The 23956-nt window shown below is 62.3% G+C and overlaps 1 protein-coding gene across 10 annotated transcripts in view; it reads left to right on the plus strand.

Annotated features, from left to right (window-relative positions):
• ANO1 (anoctamin 1) overlaps window positions 1–23956 on the plus strand; it is a 150445-nt gene that overhangs the window by 113743 nt on the left and 12746 nt on the right. For 3 of the 10 annotated variants that reach the window (XM_082749154.1, XM_082749155.1, XM_082749152.1), the window contains 10 exons: window positions 8973–9067; window positions 11549–11620; window positions 13786–13863; window positions 14821–14895; window positions 16745–16946; window positions 17076–17187; window positions 17993–18050; window positions 19812–19912; window positions 20542–20687; window positions 23097–23249. In XM_082749154.1, coding sequence (XP_082605280.1) covers window positions 8973–9067; window positions 11549–11620; window positions 13786–13863; window positions 14821–14895; window positions 16745–16946; window positions 17076–17187; window positions 17993–18050; window positions 19812–19912; window positions 20542–20687; window positions 23097–23249 — 1092 coding nt within the window. Of the gene's footprint in view, window positions 1–8972; window positions 9068–10950; window positions 10963–11548; window positions 11621–13785; window positions 13864–14820; window positions 14896–16744; window positions 16947–17075; window positions 17188–17992; window positions 18051–19811; window positions 19913–20541; window positions 20688–23096; window positions 23250–23956 lie in introns of all 10 variants that reach the window. The other 7 variants (XM_082749153.1, XM_082749158.1, XM_082749156.1 and 4 more) reach the window with 5 other exon arrangements.

The raw sequence follows: 23956 nt of genomic DNA on the forward strand, positions 1-23956 counted from the left end.
CCCGTGGGGGGGTACCACCTGCCGTGTGGGGTGGCATGAGAAGTACAAGTGTGCGTGACGTCCCAGCCGTTGCGGGGGGCGGGGGCGGTGATCAGCCACTTTTATGACGTGCTTGTGTTCAGGGAAGCCTGGGAGGCAAACTGATGATTCCGCCGCCCTGGCGAGATTACAATCCTGGACTCAAACAGGAACAGAATGTGCAAAGGCCCAGTGGTAGGGATGCAGGGCCTGGTGAAGGAGCCTGCCGGGGGCAGGGAGCCGGGGGAGGGGGGTGGGGGAGAGTGCAGGGAATCCCAGAGACCAAGCAAGGGCCCGCGGGGAAGAACTCAGTGTTCTCACCGGAAGGAATCAGGAACCAGAGCGGTCGGCTTGCGGCATGAAAGGTGTTTTTGTGTCTTATCCTTGAGTCAGAGACAGCAAGTGTAAGAGGCAGCTTGGGAGGAAGTGGAGGAAAGGCTGACCCAGCTCCGATGGGGACAGTGGCCCGGGGGCTCTCACTCAAGACTGAAGTGACAGGTGCTTGGGCCAATGGTAAGAAGCCAGGTTAATCCAAGGGGGCTGTGGGCGGCCATACCAGAAAGGGGGCTGGTGGGAGGGCCGGAGCAGCGGTCAAGAGAATTTGACACCTCCTTCCCCGGCCCGGGGCTTCCCAATTTTGTCCCACCCATTCCCACTTTCCCCACGGGAAGCTCGAAGAGGAACCCAGCCCCCAGACTCCAGGTTACTGCCCCTCCAAACAAAGGGCCCCGGACAGAGAAAAGACATTTTGATCATTGCAAAGGACTCGGGTGCCTTGTTTCCACTCTCACGCGGGCCATCCCCAGGGCTGAGGAGAAGCGGCAGGCCTGGCTGAGCTGGCTTCGTGTGAAGCGTGGGGGGTAGAGTTACAGCCCCTGCCCCACTGTGGATGGGGAGTATCGGCCTTCAGGGCGCGGCCCGCCTGGACCTGGCCTCGGGGCAGGGAGGAAGCAGGCCCACTGCGTCCCTGGCGCACGCATGTCCTCTGCGGCCAGCCTCTCTGGACAGAACCTAACGTATAGGTGCGCGTCCTGTCTCTTCGGGCGACAGGGCCCACCTTCTCCTATCGGGCGACAGAAGCCAGCCGCGCTGGAGCTCGGCACACGGAGCCCTCTAAGGCTGTCATCACCGTGCCTCCAGCTGAAAGCCGTCCCTGGCGAGTCTTCGGCGCCAGGCGCCGGGTGCGGCTCTGGCTGCAGAGCCCTGAAAGCTCCCTTGGCATCCGGCTGTCGCCAGTTTTCTTCTAAGTACAGCACCTTCGCTGTCCCCTGCAGGGACGTGCACCGGACACGCGTGGGGTGCCGCACTTCCTCCTCGGGACATCACCCCAGGGTGGACGCAAGCCGTGCCCGATCTGACAGGGGAGGGTCTGTCCCCTCCCCCACTCAGCGGTCAGGAGGAGGCCGGCCAGGCTTGTCCCTTGCTCGCTGGGCTCGGAACGGCCCTGACTGCCTGCAGCCTGTGCACAGCCTGTATCCGGGACTGTCCATCCAGCCCGGCTCCGGGGAGCTCCTGCCCAGACCCAGCCTGGCCCTGCCCTCCCCACCGAGTAGCAGTGGCTCTGGGCTCATCTGTCCCCACTTGTCAGAGTGAAGGGTCTGTGCCCTAAATGTTTAAAACCCAACAGTCTCCCTGTAGGGCCTCACACTGGGTTCCCACCCGACCGGATGGTTGCCCCGGGACGAGGGTACAGCGAGAGAGGAGCCTGGACGCGGCGCCCTTGGGCAGCCCACCCCACGCTCGCCCCCCCTGCCCCCACCACTGAGCCGGGCCGCAGGTTTTGCATGATGCACGCCTCCCCTGTCTCTCCCAGTCCTGGCTTTGCTTTGAAATGGTAGCAGCCCTTTTACCGATTTTTCCATTTGAGGGTTCGTCTGCAGGATTTGGGGGACACGGGAGTTCTGCCAAGAAGGTGTGAGACCTCTTTGCTGCAGCAGGGACCGGGCAGCCAGGAGACGGACTTTGCAGTGGGCAGCCGGGGTGTTAGCGGCATCAGCGCGCACATGTCGGCCAAGACGGGAGCTGGGGAGCCGTGGACTGTGCTAGATTCTGCCTTGTGCGGTGCGGCCGCGGAGCCAGGAGGCGGCCCCTGCGTACCAGGACGTGTGCTCGGAGCAGGAGGCAGACGCAGGCAGAAATAAGCAGAGCCTCACGATAAATGCCGTCCGTTAGGTCTCTTAGCGGCAAAGGCCGTCTCCTGAACAAGGCCGCATGAAACCCTAGGGCACCAGCTCAGCACGGGAAAGATTTCCAGCAGTGAGCCCTGTGTCGCACTAGGTAGTGAGCACCCTGTTCCAAGGGGAATTCAAACTGTGTTGGAGGACCCCTTGCTGGGGCTGCTGCACAGCATAGGGAGGCAGTAGCTCTGTGCGGTACCACTGCCCACCCTCGCCTCTCTGGACCCTGGGTTCGCCAGGAATTACCTCTGTGCCCCCCACTGCCCTCTGCTCCTCATTCTCAGCCTCCCTGGCTTCCTCAAGACCTCAGCGCTGCTCAGCTGGTCGGGGCCCAGGAAGCTCCAGGTAGAAGCCGGAACACCTGCTGGGCGGGCGCACAGCCTCCTGGGTCCCTGCCCCGAGCCAGGAAGGCCCACCTGGCCACACATTCGAGCCCCCGGAGAAGCTCAGCTTGCACAAACTGCCGGTCGGACGCTTGGGTCTGAGCCACCACTCAGCTGGGTGGACTCTGCCAGGATGGGTGGACGCAGGGAAGCAGTCACCGGAGCCACTGGGTCCTTGGCCAGACTCAGGTTCAGATCTCTTAGCTCGTCCCCTAGCGGCTGTGTGGCCTCAGGCAAGTGGCTTCTGCTCTCTGGGCCCCAGGTTCCCCATTTATAAAATGGGGGGGATAACGCAAGCCACCTGGAGCTGTGCCGGGAGCCTTGAGCTCACCGTTCCTTGTGACATACTCGGGGCCGTGCCTGGTGCCAGCTCTCACGTCGGCTCTGCGAGCACGTGCTTACCGGACGTGTGCCGACAGCCTGGACCGCGGAGGCCGGGGCTCAAACCTGTACTTGGGGGCCTCTGGAGGTCGTGTCCCTTCACCCGCTCTGGAGGAACACCCGCTTCCGCGAGCCGGGCCCTGCGCTCTGCCGGGCACTGTGCTGAGTGTCGTAGGTGCATGACTCACGCGTGCCCCCGGTGACCGCAGGAGATGGACAGCTTTATTGCCCGTCTGACAGATGAGCAAATCGAGACAACTTTCCCCAGCTTACACCGGAACTGCCAGGCAGAGGCAAGACTCGAGTCCCAGCACTCTGGCTCCAGCTGCCCTGTGCTCCGCTGCTGGGCCGCTGGGCCCCCCTCCGTCTGCCCGCACGGTTACCCGCTCCCGCGGACCTGCCTGCTCCACAAGGGCCTTTCTTACTCCTGACCTGGACGGCTTCCCCATCTGTCCCCAAACACACCTCCCTCCCCTGCAACCCTGCGCTGAGGGCTGACTGTGCACCAGACCCTGCTTGGAGCCCTGCCTAGGTGACCTCTGTCCCGGTAGCCCTGGAGGGAGGGTGGGGTGTTTCTCTCCACTGAGGACACTGCAGCACAGAGAGGGTATGGCTTGGGCAAGGTGGGATCTATCCCTGACCTGATGGATCCCGCCCCGGCCCTGTCTTCCCAGATCTACACGAGTGCTCTGGTCACCCCCTTCCTGCAGACGTGTTCCCAGCTCTGTTCCGCAGCCTCCTGGGGGAGCAGAGAGTTTCCCGGAGCCGGTCATGGGGGCAGGCAGGCAGGCGCCGCTCAGCCGGGCAAGCCCACAGGGATTCCATCAAATGCTGTGCTCCTGCTCTGGGAAGCCAGTGTGCCCGGTTCCCCCTTGATTGAGCACCTACTGTATGCAGAGAGCCTCAAAGGTCTTGGCGGGCCCTTCCCAGCACCCCGTCCTTGAGAGACAGACGTGACTCCATGCCCCGGGATGGAGGGAAAGAGACAGATCTGCCTCTGCTGCTTGCCGCCCCCCCACCGCCTCCAGCTTCACTTCGGCCGGGGATGGGGTTGGGGGACAACAATGCGCCTGTCTGTCAAGTGTGAGTTCCGTCCACACACTCTCATTTGGGGAAAAAAATAATGAAAAAGCCAAACTGCTCCCAGGAGGCACTTCCCTTTAGGGAAAATGGAGCGTATTATCAATCAAGACAAAAGCCACAGGAACGAGCCTGCCGGGCTCCGGAGGTGGCCGGTGTGGTCCAGCCCCGGCTGGCGGGCGGAGGCAGAGGGGGCGGCCCCTCGGTCCTGCAGCGCCACAGTCACGTCAAGCGTAATTAGCAGAGACCTCACGGCCGGTTTCCTTTCAATCCCTTATTCAGGGACTTGCCCACTGCCCTCGGGGGGATCCTTCTCCCACTGGTCCGTCTTCTGCCCCGTGTCCTTTCTTCTCCTGCCCTCCGGCTGCTGACATTTCCGCGGGCGCAGTGACAGGGCCTCACGTCCCCTCCCCCCCGTGGGGTCCGCTGGCCTTGGGCGTGGACACGCCGGCCCCAGAGACTCCAGGTTGCTCCCGCCTGTGATGTGTGACGTTTCAAAGCCTCCAACAAGGTGTCCCACAAAGCAGCTTTGAGCCCCATTTAGCTCTTTGCTGTGATCAGTTTTCTAAAATTATGGCGTAATAATGGGGTTTTAACAGCTTGTCGGTTCCGTGCAGAACAAAGGAGTTTGTTTGATCTGAGCCCGGCTGCAGAAGCTTGGGAAGGCGGCTGCGACCTGAAGGAGACGCGGCGGGTGGTGAAGCCCCTGGGGGCGTGCCCCGCCCAGCACCCCGAGCCAGGTGGGGGTGCAGCGGGAGCTAGTGTGGGCTTCTCGCTGGAGCTCCACAGCCGGGGCAGCTCGCGAGGGAGGCCCGCTCGGAGGGGACGTAAGGAGGGTACCCGAGCCGCATCTCTTCCGAGAGCCCCTGCCGGTCCTGCAGCTCTGGGCAGAGGCACCCCCGGTCCCCCCTCGGAGGAGGAGATGGGTGCGGCGAGTGGACACTCGGGCTGTTGGGAGCCAGAGGGTCGGAGCAGGTCTCTCCTCTTGGGGGCGGCCTGTCAGGGTGGGCGCACCCCTGGGCTGGTGCAGAGGGAGCCGCTGAGGCCTGCCTGACCCCAGGGCTCCGGGCGGCAGAGGTGAGACCAGACGAGAGGTGGACGGAGGGAAGTAGGACAGACAATGGAGCGGTCGGTGCTTCTGGACCCTGGCGTGCTTAAGGTTCCGTGCTGGCCGGCTGCCAGTCCGCCGCCTCCTGCCCCCCGGCCCTTGGTACCCCACAGTCTGCTGCTTCCTGTCTCAGGATCTACAGGAAACATTCTGGGGGATCCACACCCCATGTGGCCCTTGAACCTATGGTCAGCCTCTTGGCCAGACCCGGGGCGATGCTCCCGCGGGAGCCAGGTCCCGGGAGCGCACCCCGTGGGCCCCCACGTGCGGCTGTGGGCTGCCTCGTGACGGCCTCCAGCAGGCTCTGCCGTGCAGCCGCCCGTGTGGACGGGGAACTGGGGGCTGCAGAGGCGGGTGGTCACGTGCCTGAGCTCCCACCTGGATGTGATCCAGGCTCGACCCAGGGTCCTGCGCTCACCTGCTGCCTCCGGGCTGCCCCACAAGAATGTGTTTGTCTAGCATTGTGTCGCTGGGACAGGTGTTTGAGGAAAGATGAATTACGGCTCAGCCACCTGCTTCTGCTCTCGCCCGGACTCGCTCGTAGGTCTCTGCCTGTGTGCTCTGCTGCCCTCGGGGCTCTGGACTCGGGCGCCCGGGCCTTGTCTCTGGGCCCCCCTTGGGTGGCCATCGAGGCCGTTTCTTCTGTACGCTGACCAGGCTCGGCACACAGCTTGCCCCCAGGCCGGGGGAGCCACCACGCCAGCCCCAGCCCGTCCTGGCACCGGAAGGCCTTGTCTGCTGGCCCCTGATCGCTCAGAGCCTCCGTTTGTGCACCGGTAGGAAGGAGTGCGTTACCCCTGCGTGGAGGGCCAGAGGGTGCGGCAGAAAGAGAGGGGGCGGGAGCCACCCACGAGCCGGACCTCTGAGAGAAGGGAGGGAACCTGGCAGCGCCCACCACCACCCACGCAGGTGGACTAGGGCGCAGGCACGGGAGCGCGGTTGTGAAGGACGGATGCCCGAGCGCCCCCCTGCCTTTGCCCGGCCCTGTGGTTCACGATGCCCGTTGAGCTGAGACACCGGGCCTGCCCCCTGGGCTCAGCACGAGCCTCCGCATCTCCGCTTCACTGGCCAAGCCTGAGCTCCGGGACTGCACCCCTTTGCTCCAGAGCAAAGCATGCGAACAGAGCCGCGGAGTCCGGCCGTGGGGCGCAGTGGGGTGTGTGGCCAAGTGGAGGAGACGCACCTGAACTAGAACGCACAGAGGGTCTCCTCCGCTCCAGCCTCTGGCCCCAGTGCTTTAGGTTTTTAAAGAAGCAGAACATTACTCACTTTATATAACAGGTTTTTATTTCTTAAACATAATCAAGAAGCCAAACGAGGCTTGGCCGTGTACCACCTCCACACCCAACCGCCAGGCTCCAGTCTTGGTCCTTGGCTGGGATACCTCTGGGAGATGTCCCGGTATCTGTCTTAAGATTCACAGCACGTGCTCTAAGCAAGCGTGCCTTGGTCAAAGAGCGGCTGCCCAGCTGTGTGACCTTGGGCCAGGCAGTCAGACTCTCTGTGCCTTGCTTTCCACTCGTCCATACGATGGCAGTCCAGGTTTGCTCTAACCAGAGCACTCAGTACGGCTGTGGTCATTACTCCCTTAACATAAGGCTGGATGGTACAGTGCTTCAGTGTAGACTCTGTGCCCAAATAGAATTCGGTTCAGACCTCAGTCCTGCCCGTAACCTCTGCTTAGCCTCAGGTGGGGCATTTAACCCTCCCTGTCTCTGGGTCGCTTGTAAATCCACGAACGGAAATCGTCCTACTGCATAGCGTGGCGGCGACGGTCAGGTTCCCGGCGTCAGTGAATCCCGAGAGTAGAGCACGGTCCGAGGCGAGCCCCCTGCGAGGTAGCTCCGTTATTAGCACACCGCGGGCTGGTGACGGGAGGGCAGGGGCCCCGAGAGACGGAGGTGGGGATGGCCAGCCAGCGAGCGGGAGGACAGGTGGAAGACGCAGGAGGCAGGGACGCGTGGCTAAACGGGCCAACCCCTGGGTGTCTGCAGTCACCCTCCCGCACGGTCCAGCTCTCGCTCGGCCCAGGACCGAGAGGAGGGGCTGCCCGGGTGGGCGAGACCAGGACAGAGAAGGCATGAGGCGCCTTCCAGAACGGGTCAGTGTGAGGCAGGCCGGACCTCCTGCTCCCTCCGCAGCAGCTGGAGGACATGTGGGAAGAGGTGGAGGAAACTGCCTCGTGTCCTGTTTCTTGGGAGGTCGTGCAGCCACAGTCGGGTCTGCTCCCCGGCCTGCTCTCGGGGCCGGCTCCCTCGCAGCGGGCGTCTGGATCCCGCTGCTGGGCTCCCCACGGCACTGCCGCTCAGGGTCTCTCTGCTGAGTGCACCTTGTACCCCATGGGGTTGCCTCCCTGTCCCCTTGCTGTCCCATCTCCCTGTAGGCTCTGCCAATGAGAAGGCCAGGGAGAGGTCAGAGGGCGGCCGAGGGGAGGGCCGGGTACTTCTCCCCACCCCACCCCGGGTTCCCGGCCTCTCTGGCAGAGGCTTTGCCGTGCCCACGGCTCTGACACCCCCAGGAAGGCGCTCCCTCCGTGACGCTGGCTGTTTCTGGCTCCAGCATGTCCGTGTCCCAGCAGCCTGCACTGGCCTCCTGCTGTCCCTAATCCCCGACCCTCTCTCTGTCCACCGCCTGTCTTCTGCGCTGCTGCACGGCCTGTGCAGCCAGTCCCCAGGGCAGAATCACGCCCCCTTGAAAGACCTCGAGAGGCGGCTGATGCCCAGCTGTGCCCACTGTGCCCAAAACTGGCCGTCGCGGGGGCCCTGTTGTCACCTGTTCACGTAGAGGGAGGCAAACCGACAGAAACTCTCCGAGCCCAGAGACGAACCAGACTCAGCCCCGCGTCTTGCCTGTTCCAAAGCTGCACCCCCACTGACGGGCCCCGCCGCCAGGCGAGCGCCAGGCCTCGTTCTGTTCCATCTTGAGCCCCTGCTTGTCAGACAAGCCGTGCGATTCCTCCTCCCGTGACGACTGGGGTTTAAGGAGGGTCAGGTGCGGCTCTCCCAACAGTGCCGGCAGCTACCCCTGGGACCCCTGAGCGCTCATTAACCATACGACCACACCCGTCCTGACCCCTACCCTCGGCCTCTGCTGGAACATTAATAGTCACAGACTCGGCCGGGGCATCTCCGTGGTTCTGCGCTCCCGAGAACCATTCGTTCGTCCACGAGCACGGCTGGCACCTGTCCATGCTGGGCTGTGGGCTGGAAGTCCAGACGGACGAGGCGGCGTCCCCGCCCCACGCACCAGAAGGACCCCTGTACTGGGAGAGGGGACACTGTGAGCAAGCGAGGTCCCAAGAGGGGTTGGGTTTTCCCGATACTTAGAGGGATGATTGAGGGCTTCCTGGAGGAGGCAGTGTTTGAACTATGTGGAGTCCATTGGGAATATGAAGTAGAACAAGGCAGCTAAGAGTACAGCTCAGCAGCCAGACTGTCCGCAGGGATGTGAAGCTTGAGTGAGCGGCCTTGGCCTCGCCTCTCCCCAGCCTCGCCTTTGTGACCTCAGCACCCCTACCTGTGACCGGGGGCCCTCAGGATCGATGGAGCAGGGTGTTAGGAGCAGGGGCTCTGGGACCAGCCTGCCTGGCCCCTCACCGGCTGGCTGAGTAACCTTGGCTGGGACTTGATGTCTCTGGGCCTCAGTTTCTTCATCTGTAAAATGGGATAGTGAATGTCCGTGTCCCGTGGGGTCCGCAGGAGGGCAGAACGGGTGGACTGGTGTGAAGCGCTTGGTCTGGCGCACTGGTCCCTGGATGACTGGACGGCGCCGGGGACAAGGGTGCCCTTGTGTCCTGGGTGACTTGGCTCTTTCTCCCACCCACAGCCGCCACCTTCATGGAGCACTGGAAGCGGAAACAGATGCGGCTCAGGTACCACTGGGACCTCACGGGCTTCGAGGAGGAGGAGGTGAGCAGGCTGGTCCCCGCGCTCCCCGGGCCCTGCCTCTTCTCCCTGGGGCTAAGTCGCCAGCAGCTGCCGGGGCGCCATTTTGGGGTCTCCTGGAGTCTTAGATCTCGAAGCTCCTGTGGACATGTGCCTGGGTTCCCTGTGTGGACCCCCCACGTCTGGCACAGCCTAGAGGGTCTGGGAGGGGACTGCTGCCGCCCTCATGGCCGAGGGTCCAATGTGGCCTCAGCCTTGACCCCCAGAGCCCGCTCTCCGCCTGCAGTCGGACCCGGCGGGGGAGTGGGAGCGAGGCCCTTCCTACAAGGAAGGCAGCCAGGCACTGCGTGTCTCTGGGCACCACGGAGAGGGGCGTTCAGGAGCGAGTGGCCACTGGGCTGGCAGGGGGTCCCTGCCCGAGGCCTCCTCAGGAGAAGCCTTGCCACCACCCCATCCCTGCATCACCAGCCCCGGCCAGAGTGCCCCGGGGGGTGCGAGGGAATAAGGAGGACACGGCTCTCATGCGCCGCCAGGCCACGGAGCAGAGCCCGCAGGGGCGCCCCCGACCTCTCCTTAACTTTATAAAGCACATGGCTATTTTTTATTTTTTTAAGTAAATTCTAACCCCAGTGTGGGGCTCGAACTCCCAACCTTGAGATCAGGAGCCGCACACCCCACAGACTGGGCCGGTCAGATGCCCCTAGTGCTTTATTTATTTATTTTTTTTTTAAGAGCGCTCTCAGGCACCTTCATCAAGACGTGGAAATTTCTTCCACTGATTTTTTTTTTTTTCCACGTTCCTCTCGTACACCCCCATGACGCGCTCCCTCCTGGGACGAAGGGCCGGTCTGCCCAGGAAGCGGCGTGTGGGCTCTGTCCTGACAATGTCGTCCATAGCCGAGGGGATGAGGGTCTGCCAGGAGGCGTGCAGCGGCTTGGCGACAACAGATCTCGGGGGCCAGGCTGCAGGGTCCCATTCCAGACGGCCCCCACCCTCGCCGTGTGACCTGGAGCAAGCCCTGGGCCTCCGTGTCCTTGTCCTCCCTCGGTGGGTCTTGAGGGGGTCTTAAAGGGTCAGTAGGCCTGGAGCAGGGCCCAGCAGGTGCGAATGCCCCAGAACGGGTCACCCGGGTCGCCGCCCCCGGACACAGCCCTCATCCACAGCAGGTCCTGTCACCCTGTTCCACAAGTGGCCGCATCCGCCCCAGTCCACCGCCAGGCCATTCCTCGGGGGTCCGGCCGCGCATGGACCTCGGCGCTCCGCCCCCGTGGCCCGGTCAGGGCCAGACATCCCCCAGGCCAAGCCACCTTCCCTGTAACTGTTTCTATTAGGAAGATCCGAGTAGAACTGAAAGCAGTCATCGTATTATTTGAGAAGATTTAGAATGTCCTTTCCGCCATATGGCCAGGGCAAGGTGGGGGGACGGTCTCCTCTGTTCAACCCCAGGGGACCCATCCACCACCTCCTCGCCCTGACGGCTCAGGAACTTGGTTTTGGGGTAGTGATCAGAGCCAGCAGGCACAGGTCCCTGGCAGGCTCCAGTGAGTCCCCCGAGGGACACTCCCACCCCCCGTGGCTGGCCAGGGCCCCCTTGGGGAGCTGGTGACTCCGGGGAAGCCTCGCGGAGTCTGACCTGGGGGTTGGGGCCCGGCGCAGAGGGAAGCCCGTGTCCAGTGGGCCGGCCTGCGGGCTCTTTCCCTGGGTCTCCCCCATTGCGCCCTGTGGGGCCTGCAAAGCCCGCGAGCCACAAACGTGACGCGCTCAGGGGTGACGTCAGCGGGTCCCAGCCCCCACATCCGCCTCCATCCCTGGGTCCGTCCGCCTTCTTCCCAGTCTCCAGAGGGCGCGGCCTCTGACAGAACAACACAAAGTAATGAACTCTTTTTGTTTTTGTTTTGAACGTCCTGGTTCCCCGAAGGAGGCTGTCAAGGTTTGGATTTTTTGTCGCCCCTCTCTCTTGCCGCAGCCTGTCTCCCTGGGAGAGGGGCCTCCTCGCACACTGACCCGCCTGTCTGTGCCGCAGCCCCTCACCGCGGGCGGGGCTCTCTGCTTCCCCCCCCACCGCTGGGCCTCTCGTACCTCGGTCTTCTGTTCCAGCGCCCTTCGCTGACCTGCTCTGGGCTCCGCCGAGGCCTGGCACCTCCGGTCTGCCCCTGCTCGCTGACACTTACTGCTGTCTCTTCGATCCCCACAGCTGCGGATGGAACATTCTCAGGGGCCAGTTCACGGCTGGGTGTTCACTGTGAGAAAGCGGGAGGCAGGGCGGGGGGCAGCCTCCCACACACTACCCGCCCCCGGGTCATGGACACCGGTGGGCTGGGGTTCCCCCCCAGAGAGAGAATCCTGGGTGGGCCACGGACAGGGAGTTCTAACGGAAATAGTACAAGCAGCCAGCTACGAACTGCCCCCGGAGGGTGCCCACGGCCAATGTAAGGACTGAATCTGTTGTGTGTGCTCATGCCGAGGGTCGCAGACACAATTAACAAGGCTTCTCTTGGACTTGGTTTCTTTCACAGGACCATCCCAGAGCTGAATATGAAGCCAGAGTTTTGGAAAAATCGCTTAGAAAAGAATCCAAGAACAAAGAGGTATGGTGGCCTTGCCAGTCGGCTTTCCCAGCAATAAAACATTGTATGCACCCAGCAGTATAGACCAGGGGTTCAGCAAACACCGTATGCACACAACAGTATAGATCAGGATTTGGTAAACACCATGTGCACCCAACAGTATAGACCAGGGGCTCAGCAAACAGCGTATGCATACAACAGTATAGATCAGGATTTGGTAAACACCATGTGCACCCGACAGTCTAGGCCAGAGGCTCAGCAAACACCGTGTGCACGCAACAGTATAGACCAGGGGCTTGGCAAACACTGTGTGCATGCAACAGTGTGGGCCAGGGTTTGGCAAACATTGTATGCGCACAACAGTATCGACCAGGGTTTGGGAAACACCATGTGCATGCAACAGTATAGACCAGGGTTCAGCAAACACTGTATGCACACAGCAGTATAGACCATGGGTCGGCAAACACCATGTGCATACAGTAGTATAGACCAGGGCTCGGCAGACACTGTGTGCACGCCAACAGTGTAGACCAGGGCTCAGCAAACACTGTGTGCATGCAGTGATATAGACCAAGGGCTCAGCAAACACCGTGTCCTCATCAATAGTATAGACCAGGGTCCAGCCCCCTGGACAAGGTCCAGAGCATTTATATCTGACTCTGCAGGCCTCTGTCATAACTACTCAATTCTTTCTGTAGCTTGAGAGCAGCCGTAGACAGCAGGTAAACAAATGGCCCTGCTTGTGTTCCCATAAAACTTTACCTATAAAAACAAATAAGGGGCCAGGTCTGGTCCACAGGCTGAAGTCTGTCCAACTCTGCCATGGGGCTCCCTCCTCGAGCTACCCTGAGGGTATCCCAAGCGTCAGCCAGCATTTCACCATCAAACCAGGTAGTTTGCAACTTTTCAACAGGACACCCACCATTTTCTTACGTCACCCCTTGTGTTTGATGTCAAGTTGTGAAACAGGAGGATTTGTCCCACTGCCCCCCGCCGCCAGCATCCCTGAGCAGATGGCCAACTCCTGGTTTCCCTCAGAGATGCGGGAATGAGAGGGAAGTGTTTTGTGATGTTCTGAAGATCACCATCTTTCTATAATAAGTGACTTACCCCCAAACCTCTCATTCGAGTCAGCTGTCTTATGTTCACGGCCTAAACGCTGGCAGTCAGAGCTCTAGAGGTTCCTAACGAGGGGGTTTTATATGCCCTGGGACAAGCACGGAGCGCCCCGGCCCCCGGCAGCCTCTGCCTGCGGCTGGGGGAGGTTTTGTCAGTCCTTGAAGGATGGGAAGCAGACGCTCCTGCCCGTGCCCCCGTGCATGCCTCAGCCTCTGGCGCTGATCAGGAGAGCCCCTGGGTTTACCGTTCCTATCACCGTGGCATCCGGACGGGGTTTGCTGGATCCACGTGACCAGGGGTTGCGATTGCTCTGGAAACTGCAGCCTCCGAAGTCCTACGGCCTACCCCTGGGTCACTAAAGCCTGTGTCCAGGGCAGCACGCCCCCCCCCAGCCCGGGTCAGGACGTACAGCCCCTTATAAGCCTGTCCACCCCGTGGTTTTTCTTTATGGTGGTGCCCCTTAGCACGAGCCCGGATGAGTATGTCATTCTCATATGACACGTGTCCGTCCTTTCAAGTCCAGACTGTGACCAAGCACAGGCGCGGCCCCCAGACTCCGCCACCCGCCCCTTGGCTGCAGTCACCAGCGACGAGGGCACAGGGTTCCTTTCACACCTGCGCCTGGCAGGCCACACCCCTCATCTCTTCCTCTGTGTCACTTGGCTCCCAGCTTTAATTTGGGGCTTTAATTTCCCCTCCCCCCGGGAATGGCACCCGATTCAGTCGCCAAAGAGAAGGAAGGTCACCCTTCAGCGACAGGGGAACGGGCGTGGCGTCCCGTGATACACACCCTTGCAATCACAGGGACCGCCTCCCGGGGGAGCAGTTCGGAGCCCCCCAAAGCCGTTCCTGGGGCAGTCGCCCAAAAGCCCCATCTCCCGTCCCCACACCCTTTCCTTTAGAACGTGGGCATCTGCCCTCTGCCACCGGTTCCAGACGCCCGGGACCCACGTCGGCCTTGGCCGCCAGCGCAGCAAGGGCAGGCCCGCGGGGACACGGGCGGGGGGGGGCCAGGCCTCGTCCCGCTTCACCCCACGTGCTCTCTTGTTCCCTCCACCCGCCCTCAGAAGCGCCGGCATATTCCAGAGGAGCCAACAAACAAATGGAGGCAGAGGGTTAAGACCGCCATGGCGGGGGTGAAATTGGTACTTTCCTCTTGCGGGGGCCGCGCGAGTCGTGACTGTTTGCAGACCGTCCAAGTCCGTCGTGGTTTCTCCTCGACGAAGTCTGACTGTTGTATTTTTCTTTAACATCCGCGTCCACGCTGCTTCGTCTTCCCGCCACCCCCACGGAGCTGCGTGCGACGGGTGTCGTGATGTCACTGCATGGCTTCCGTGCGTCCGTGGAGGGGGTGCAGGGGGGGGGAGCCCGTGGTGCGTGCTTGTCACGGCTGCCCGTGCCTGGTTCCCCGTCTTCCCGCTCACACGCATGCCGCCGTGGGAGGTGACCGCCGGGCTCCCGTCCTTGTCCGCATTCTCTGTCCTAATGCGTGCATCTCTCCGTTTTAATCATCCACTTCCATTCGTTCTGGAAAGATCACGGGTTAGTGACAAGCTGCTGCCCAAGGGCCCCACCAGCCCGGGCCGTCCCCGAGCCGAGAGCCTGCAGGGCCCGTGTCACCACGGCGCACCGTTGCTACGCGGCAATCGGCGTTTTAACTTGTAATGCTCGTGGCCTGTTTCAGCTTGCCCCGTGCAGGGAAAATAACTATTATGGTTTGGGTGGCAGAGGGCGAAAAACATCTCCGACCTAACAGCCTTAAAGTGAGGCTGGGGCCGGACGCAGGCGTCCCCCAGACGCGGGGCCGACAGGCTGATGTAGGAAAGCGTTTGGCGCTGGGATGCCGGGGACACAGAAGGGTCTCGTGGTCTAACACGAGTATCGCTGCTGTTCCCCCGCATCGTCTGATAGGGGAGGAGACCCCACACCCTTCCTTGGACGCTAGTGGGTGCTTTCACTTGTCACCTGCGGGCGTGTTTTCATAAAGATGTTTCTGAGTGTTTCTGTTGTCCAGTTGTTCACGCACACTACCGCGCGTGCACACAGCATCTCTCCGCCAGGACGGGTCCCACCAGGTGACCCGACATTGTTTTGTGTTGCAGACGGATAAGGTGAAGCTGACCTGGAGAGACCGGTTCCCAGCCTACTTCACCAACTTGGTGTCCATTGTCTTCATGGTAAGTTCCGGAAGGCTGCGGTGGGAGAGCTCAGTGCCGCCCACGGGGACACAGTGTGGTGTTCAGCTGGACCGGAACCCAGTGTCAACATGGCATTGGCTCTCGTCCCAGGCTCCACCACTGCCCCTAAAGTGGCAAGGGGCCAAGGCGTCTGCAGGGACCTCAGGGTCCCTGTAAAAATGACTGGCCTCTTGTCCAGCCCGGAGCTTTAAGTTAGAGCCCTGCATGTGCCCCAGTCCTGTGGCCTGGGTACTCAGGGCCTGGGGTGGCCATGAACCTGGGCCCGAGTGTGTGTCCAGCCATGCAGGGCGTCTCCTCGAGTCCTCACAATCCCGATGTGGCCCCCTCCTCCTGATGAGGAAACAGGCCGCAGGTGTGGCCCCCGTGCCGACCACTGGGCTGGAGGTAGTAGGCCCCTTGCCGGTCAAGCCTTCTGTCCCAAGGGCCCCACAGCCCTGTGCAAACTTCACCGGAAGCAGGGGCTGGTCTTGGTTTTCCTTCAGGGATGAATCAGTCACAGCTCTGCCCCCCCCCACCCAGGAACTTCATTCATTGAGCAAATCCTGTCTGAGAGCCTGCGATGCCCCCCCCCCACGTTCCTAGTTCCAGGAACACCAAGGTGAACCCAGACCCCCACGGCTCATTTAGTCCAGAGAGGGCATGGCCCACAGGGGTTAAGACTGCTGGCGGGCTCGCCTGTCGTGGGGACACACACTCTCTGGCAGGAAGCAGGGGACACCCTCCTTCCTGAGTCACCCAGCAGGCCAGCCGCCTGTCTGTCCCTCCACACGCTGGCACAAGGCCGCCTCTGAGGCTGGGGTGGTGCCTTCCCCTGGGAGGGGCCCCTTGGCAGGAGCCAGGGAGTTTCCAAGGAAAGCCCTCATTCCCGGAGCCAGCCTGGGAGTGTGGTCAGGGTGTGGCTGGGCTGCCCAGGCTTCCTGAGCGGGGTGTGGCCGCTGTCAGGCACCCACAGACGTGTGCAGAAGCGGAGGGACAGACCCGACATCTCAAAGAGGAGCATTCCTAGATTTCTGATGGCTGCCGTCTGCCCCCTTCCAAGCCGAGCCCCGAGACACAGCGCAGGCCCTCGCCCCAGCGGGGCATCCCAGGGACCGTGAGGGAACATCTTAGCAGGACAGGGCCTGCCTCCGCACCCCACTCGGGAGGAGGTGACACAGGTCACAGAGGGGAGCAGGAGCCCAGAGCCTGGCCCGCGGCTGGACTTGGTGGGAGTGACAGCCAGGCATAGCTAATCCCTGTCCTCAGTGCGTCCCGTCCCGGGGTTAGAATCTGCACCCCAGTGCGGGGCCGCGTGAGGACCAGGTAGTCTCCAGCGAGTTAGGGCCTTTGAGGAAAAGTAAGAGAAACCCAGGCAGACAGACTGCTCCACACGGAATAAACTCACCCGCCTAGGCAGGGCTCACTCCCCCTCCCAGGCAGCCGCCTGCCCGAGCTTTATGGAATGTTCTGGTCCACCAGTGGATTTGGCCAGGCGAGCGAGAAGCCAGGTGTGCGGGTGGCTCGTGGAGAGGTTGAGAGAAGGGTCCCAGGCTATCCCAGGGCCCGCGGCCCTACCCCGCGCCCACCCAGCTCCAGGACAGTCCTCCTCCCGCTCAGGACCACCCATGTTTTGGGGAGACCCCCTCCCCCCCAGAGTCAGCCTGCCTCGCACAATGCAGGCCAGCTGGGTTTCAGCCACCTGGTGCCCTGCTGGGGTCAGTGGGCAGGAGGGAAGGCGTGGCGCCCCGCGGCCGGTGCCGGCGGAGATCCCGGGAGTGTCTGGCTCGGCAGACTCACCTGGCCGGTCCAGAGCCCGTCCGTGTTGAAGCCGGCCCTCCTCCCTCTGCAGATCGCGGTGACCTTTGCCATCGTCCTGGGAGTCATCATCTACAGGATCTCCACGGCCGCCGCCTTGGCCATGAACTCCTCCCCGTCCGTGCGGTCCAACATCCGGGTCACGGTCACGGCCACCGCGGTCATCATCAACCTGGTGGTCATCATCCTGCTGGACGAGGTCTACGGCTGCATAGCCCGCTGGCTCACCAAGATTGGTGAGTGCGCCTCCCCGGGGCGACCACGGCCCCTCCCTGCTGTGCGCCCTCGGGCTCGTCACTTAGCCTCTCTGAGCTTTGTGCTGGTGAGAGCTGAGCACCTGCCCACATGCCTCTCCCTCCTTCTAGAGGTTCCAAAGACAGAGAAGAGTTTCGAGGAGAGGCTGATCTTCAAGGCTTTCCTGCTGAAGTTCGTGAATTCCTACACCCCCATCTTCTACGTGGCTTTCTTCAAGGGCAGGTAGGGACAGCGGTTACTAAAACTTGCTCGTGTCCCCACCTTGTTCCTACCGGGGCCTCCAGAGGCTCTCCTCACCATCTCCCTGCAGGGTGGCGGCCCCAGGCCCAGGGCAGAGCATTCAGAATGGCTCCTAAGGCCACTGAGCTCCTGGAGAGGCTCCTACAGGGGGCTCAGAGCCTCGGAGACCCTGGGCAGAGAGCTTCCTCTGCTGCCACAGTAGGCCGAGATGACTGAGGGGATTAGGGCCTCAGAAGTGGGTTAAAAAAAACACAGCCATGGCCAACTTGGTGTTCTAAGCTAGTGCCCAGACCCCCCGAGCCACTCCAGGCTTGGAGGGGCTTGTGGCCCACCCACCAAGACTCCCCATCACCCTTTCTGCCTGGAGCTAGCAGGTCTGATCCCAGAACTCCTCCAAAGGCTTCTTCCCCAGCCTCATGGGTCCCAGAGCCCAGCCAAAGGGTCCAGGCTCCCTGCGATCATCCGTGACCGCAGAGCAGCCCCTCAGAGGTCCCCACCCCTCCCCAGCCTGACAAGGCCATGGCAGGTGGTGTTGCCTATGCCGGGCAGCCTTGCCTCTGTCCTCACACCACCGCCACCCCGGCCCCCTCCCTCTTGGCTTCCTGCTGACGTCCTGCCTGGTCACGCATCCCTGGCTTGGGGAGCCCCCGGAACACGCGGCCACAGCACACCGCGGAGGCCGTGTCCCAGGTGCCAGGATCCCGTGGGCGCGTCGAGCCGGCTGCAGCCCCCACCTCGGGGTCTCCCCGCCCCGCCCCGTCCCTCCCACTGCCCCTGCTCGTTGCAGGTTCGTCGGGCGTCCGGGAGACTACGTGTACATTTTCCGTTCCTTCCGGATGGAAGAGGTAAGCCTGTGCTCCGTCCTGCTTTCCCAGGTCCGTCCACACAGCGGACTCGGGGGAAGCAGACCTTCTGGACTAGTGTCTCCCTCCTCCCGTGGGGGAGGGCAGGGGGGCCCCTGCCGTGGACCCGCGGCTGGGACGAGACTCTGATCTTATTGGGCCCGTCCATGTCCGATTACCTGAAAAGGGGAAAGTCTCTTCGGAGTCACCAAAAGAGTGACACCTGTTTCATTTTTTTCTTTTTTTATGTAAGATCTTCTCTTTTTTGTTAAGCTGGGTTAGAGGGGATGAGACAGAACTCAACTTCAGTCTTTTACTGTGATGGAGAAATGCCCACCTTTCTCCCTCTAAATCAGTGCTGCTGGCCTTTGGCTTCTGCTCAGCCACTGCAGCCACCATGGGTCTGGTTAGTGCCCTGGCCACTGGACTTGTTCCAGCAGTCTCCCCCAAACCAAGCCAGGGCTTCGAGGCCATAGGGCATCAGGTGCTGGGGACCTGGTCAGCATTTCCAACGCCTGACATAATTCAGCTTTCTGGAAGATAATCGGTGGGTCTTTTGATAAAGATCTTGTGAAATGGGGTAGAGAACATTGGGGTGGGCTTCAGGTACAGGGTGATCTGGCTGCCTGGGGCACAGACAAGAGGTCCAAGCCCCTGAGTGCCAGGCCCTGAACATCCCCAGATGTAAGCCTCACCCACAGGAACAGATGTTTGCAAAAACCCCATGAAGTGCTCCCCCATTATAAGGTCCCAGTCTTTCCATAAATGATACCATATCAGATTTTAAATGGTTGGAGAGATTGGGGAAATGTCTTTGTAAATTAGAATGAAACAAAAGGCATTATTTTTTTTAATGAAACGGTGGCTCTCCAACGTGAAATCTGTGATAACAGTATAAAAAGTTTTGTTCCGGGCACATAGAGGGGTCAGCTGTGCCCCAGAGGGTCACCTGGCGTCCCTTGAGCTCCCATCACTCGGGCAAGTGAAGCCTCTGGCCCATCCTGCGCCTGCCCACACCCAGCCTCAGGCAAGGCAAGCCCACAAAGGACAGGGACATTAGGTTCCAGAAGGGTGACCAGCCTCACAGGTCCCAGGCTGCCACAGCGGTGCAGGGCCCGTGGCTAGGCCACAGTGCGTGGGACCGGACAGTGGCCTTGGCGGGGAGGAGGAGCCTCTAGATCCAGCCCCAGCCCTGCCCACTCCCTGGCAATGAGCTCCCCTCTCTGAGCCTCGTCCCAGCCCTGACAGATGTGGACAAGATGCACTGGCTTCCGGGCACTGTTGGGACAAAGTACCACAGAGCAGGAGGCCTACAACAGAAATGTATTCGTATGGTTCTAGAGGCTGGAAGTCACAAATCAAGTAGCCAGGGCTGCGCTCCCTCTGAGAGCCAGGGGCAGGTTCCTCGGGGCTCACCCCTGGCATCTGGGGGCTGCGGCCTCCTGGGCCTGCCTTGCTTCTGGCCAGGGCACTCCAGTCTCTGCCTCTGTGTTTTCTCTTCTTATAAGGACCCCGGTCACTGCCTTAGGGTCCCCTTGCTCCAGGGTGACCGTGTCTTAATTCGGTCACATCGGCGAAGACCCTTTTCCAACCAAGGCCACGTTCTGTGGTTCTGGGGGTCAGCACGGAGACCTGCATTTGTGGAGAACACACGTGACCCACAGCAGCAGGGCTAAGCTCCCCTCGCTGCGGGGGGCTGCGGTCCTCCCTCTGGGGTCCACGACGGCGGGGGTGGCTGTGACGCATCTGCCCTCTGTCCCACAGTGTGCCCCGGGGGGCTGCCTGATGGAGCTCTGTATCCAGCTCAGCATTATCATGCTGGGCAAACAGCTCATCCAGAACAATCTGTTTGAGATCGGCATCCCGTGAGTAACGTCCGGCCTCGGGTGCGAGCAGAGCGGGGTCTGGGGGAGGCCTTGGGGTCCCCTGAAGGCTCCCATGGTGGTCGGGGGGGCACGTGAGGTGGGACCTGGGCCAGGACAGGGTGCCGGGGGTGGGGACGGGGTTGGAGGTGAGGACAGGAGGGGAGGCAGGGCACAGCCACCCCGTGGTGGACAGGGAGAGGGGTCCTGACAGGTACCTCAGACTCGTGGGCTGGCCCCCTGGGCTTGGCTGTCAGAGCGCCTCAAGGCCCTGCTTCCTGACCTTCGAGAAGCGTGTCCCGATGCGCCTCCAGGGCAGCCGGCCCGCCGGAATCCGGGCGTTCCGGATGATTCTCCGCACTCCCCTCCCCGCCCCCACCCATGGCGTCTGCGTGGGCATCGCGGACCCCTGACCCCGTGGTCCCCCCTGCACCTGCTTCCTTATGTCGAAAACCAAACGATGGCCCTTGACCCTGCCTCCGTGGGGGGGGGGGGGGTGTGTGCACGGCCCAGGACGTCCTTGACCGAGAGGTCCCGGCTCCGAGAGCAGGAGACCCAGCTTGCGGGTGACGGGCCCCAGCACCTGTGTCGCCGGGCCCGCAGCTGAAGTGACGCCGCCGTGTCTCCCTCAGGAAAATGAAGAAGTTCATCCGGTACCTGCGGCTGAGACGCCAGAGTCCCCCCGACCACGACCCGTACGTGAAGCGGAGGCAGCGCTACGAGGAGGACTATACGCTGGAGCCCTTCGCGGGCCTCACTCCCGAGTACATGGAGATGAGTGAGTGCGGCGCGGGGCTCCCATCCCCGGGGGGCACCGAGCCGGAGCACAGGAGATACCCACGGATGGAGCCCTGGCACCAGCAGCGGTGTCCCAGGACAGGACGATGCCCAGAGCTGGCCCTAACTCCCAGCGGGGGGCACCAGGGAGGGGGAGAGAGGGCACACGCAGCTCGCACAGCCACCTGGAGCCCCCCAGTCCCACCTGCGCCTTCTCCTCGCCTCCTCCCACCATTCCAGCCCCACTGGCCTCCTGGCTGTTACCCAAACATCCAGAGCTCATGCCTACCACAGGGCCTTTGCACTAGCCATGCCCTGTCAAATGCTCTCCCCTTAATACCTGCATGATTCATCCTCTCCCTTTTTCTAGGGCTGTGGTCAGGATGTCTTCCACTAGAGGGGTCTTCCTGACTGCTGGGTTCAGAAGGGCAGCCCCTCCCCTGCACCACTGTGACCCTCTGCCTCTCCCCATGCTCTGGTTCTTGTCACCAGCATGCACTCTAGCTTTACCTCCACCTCCCAGCAGAATGATGGAAGTTCTGTTCTCTCCCCTGCCAAACCCCCGACTCCGGAACAGATGAGCTGTATCGCTGGCACTCAGTGCATGTTCGCTGAGTGAACAGACCAGGAAAGGAGGCCAGGACGGCCCCTGCGGAGGGGTCCCGAGTGTACGCCCCCAGCCACCGTGGGCAGCACATTTTAAATGCTAGTTTTGGGGCCCAGCCCTGGTCTGTGCAGGGTGTGACCTGGGACCTTGCATTTCTACCAAGTACTTGAGCAAACCCCAGTTTTGAGGGATAGCCTGCCCCAAAAGGCCTCTCTCCGTAAAAGTCACACCCAGTGTCCCCATGATCATTCAAGAAGCACCTTGCGCTGACTCAGAAGGAAAAGAACTTTCAGACTTTAAAAACTGGAAATAACGTCATGTTCAGGTGACCTTGTCTGTTTGCTCTTGGAACGAAATCCAAGGTGAACCGGAGGCAGGCAGGCAGCTCCCTCACCCCGTGGGCCGCCGTGGACCCTCGTGGGCCTGCTTCTTCCCTGGCTGTCCTGTCTCAGTGTCCCAGGGGTCCAGGAGCAAGGCCACCCCTGCCTGCCTGAGGCCAGTGGGGAGGCAAACCCCAGGAAGAGCAACCTGGGGCCGCAGGCAGACAGAGGCTCCCCCAGAGTTTAATTTCTGCAGTGGCTAGAAGTTGCATCCCACGTCCCTGTCGGGCGTGGTGGGTGTCCTGGGGTGGGAGCCGCCCACCCGGGGACCCACGTAGTACCCCACCACTCAGAACACTCTGCCACGGCCACTGCTGGCCTCCTGCTCGCGGACCGACTCTTCTGGGTGCCTGGAGCACACAGTGCCTGAGACTGGACGGGGGCAGCGGGGAGGGCGCGGGGCCCAGCCATCTCCTGCTCCCCTCCCTGCTTCTCGGCCGTCCAAGCAGCAGCAGGCAGCCTCACTCGGGAGTGACGACCCCACAGCCTCAGGCTCGGCGGCCCACCTGGAGCCCACAGCCCAGCTGATCCGAAGGCTCCATCCCGCCAGAGCCGCCTACAGACACGCCTGTCCAGGGAAGGACCCGTGGAGGCCCATGGGGCGAATGAGAAGCCAGCAGCCCCACTCCCTGACGGAGGCTCCCGCGGAGCCCCCCACCGGTGGCTCTAACAATGGCCACTCTCAGCCTGCCGGGCACACAGTGACACTCTGCCGGCTTCCTTGTTTACGAGCTGGCAGGCCGCGAGAGCCCTGGGCCAGGCCGTACGGTTCCTGAGCCAGCCTCCCCCACGCTGCAGCCTTTCCCTGATCTCTCCCGGGAGCCCGGCTCTGTGCCGGCCACAGCATCCGAGGTCCGAGCCCCAGGGCCGGCGATGAGGACGGGCCGAGAGGGACCAGACTGTCCTGGACAGTGGGCCCCGCCCAGCTCCCCGAGGCCTGACGGAAGGAGACAGTGGGGGCTCTTGGACACTCAGTGATACTGTCAAGGCCCCAGGTCCCAGGAACCCCCAGCCACCGGGCATTGGGGCTGCGCCCGAGGCCCTTGCCAGCCCCACCTGGGTGACCAAGGCCGGGTTTTCGTGCTCACGGGGGCCTTTTCCCCGTCACTAATGATTGTCGGAGCTTAGACGTGCGATAGTGACTGCAGGCTCTTTACACACGAGCCCACATTGGGGGCCAGAGCAAAATTTGGGATGCTCCCCACAGCCCCCTCCTGGCCCGGGGTCGCCTGGGGTTGTGGCGAGAGTGTTCCCAGGTCCCCCTGTATGCAGGTACGGGGGCATGTCAGGGGCAGGGAGCCAGCCAGACCCTGCCCCCCCGTATGTCCAGTTGTGACGCCCGCCGTGGGGGCCCGCCGTGGGGGGGCGGGGCCCGCCGTGGTGCACGCGGCGCGGTGCGCTGACCGTCCCTCTCCCCTTGCAGTCATCCAGTTTGGTTTTGTCACCTTATTCGTGGCGTCCTTCCCCCTGGCCCCGCTGTTCGCGCTGCTGAATAACATCATCGAGATCCGCCTGGACGCCAAAAAGTTCGTCACTGAGCTGCGAAGGCCGGTGGCCGTCAGAGCCAAAGACATCGGTGAGTGACTCTCGGGAGCTGGTTCTGGGCACGTGCTGGGTTGGGGAGGGGGTCCTGCTCCCCAGAGCGCGACCCAGAGTGGGCAGACTGGGGTCTGGCCACGGGGTCCCCACGGGCTCCAGGATGGAGCTTGGGGGGCTCAGCGTGGGGGACGGGGGACTTCCTCTGCACGCCCACCCCAACGTCTCAGCTCCTGAGAGAACATTCCGGAAAGCATCAGTGCATGGGGTGTCTGAATATCTCGACACCCAGCTGTACTCGGAGGCCCCCCAGGTGCGTGCATGAGGTCCTCAGCGCCCCGCCCTCCTGCTCATGGCGCAGAGCACAGACAGAGCAGACGGGCAGGAAGGTCGTGTTCCGGGCTGAGTGCGCCTCTCCACGCAGGGTGTCATGTAGTCATTCAACGTGCACAAACAGGAAAGGGAGGAGGAAGGGGCCCTTCCAGCAGCGCAGGAATTGCTCTGCAGGGCTTGCCCGGAGGATCAGGCCAGAGAAAGCTCTGAGCCGGTGCCGGTTGAGGGCTCCCTCCTCGTGGCGCACGGGGAGGCAGCGGTGGAGGGATGGTGCGCTTTTGGGGAGCGGGACACCTATCGCTCGGGGAGTCAGAGGGCTCACCAGCGAAAGAGATCATCTCAAAATGAGTCAACTTCACTCAACCAGGACCCAGTTTTCAAGGGGCATGCACGTTGACGGCGACAGCAGGGCAG

Source organism: Mustela nivalis, assembly GCF_964662115.1.
Source record: "Mustela nivalis genome assembly, chromosome: 9".
NCBI lineage: Eukaryota > Metazoa > Chordata > Mammalia > Carnivora > Mustelidae > Mustela > Mustela nivalis.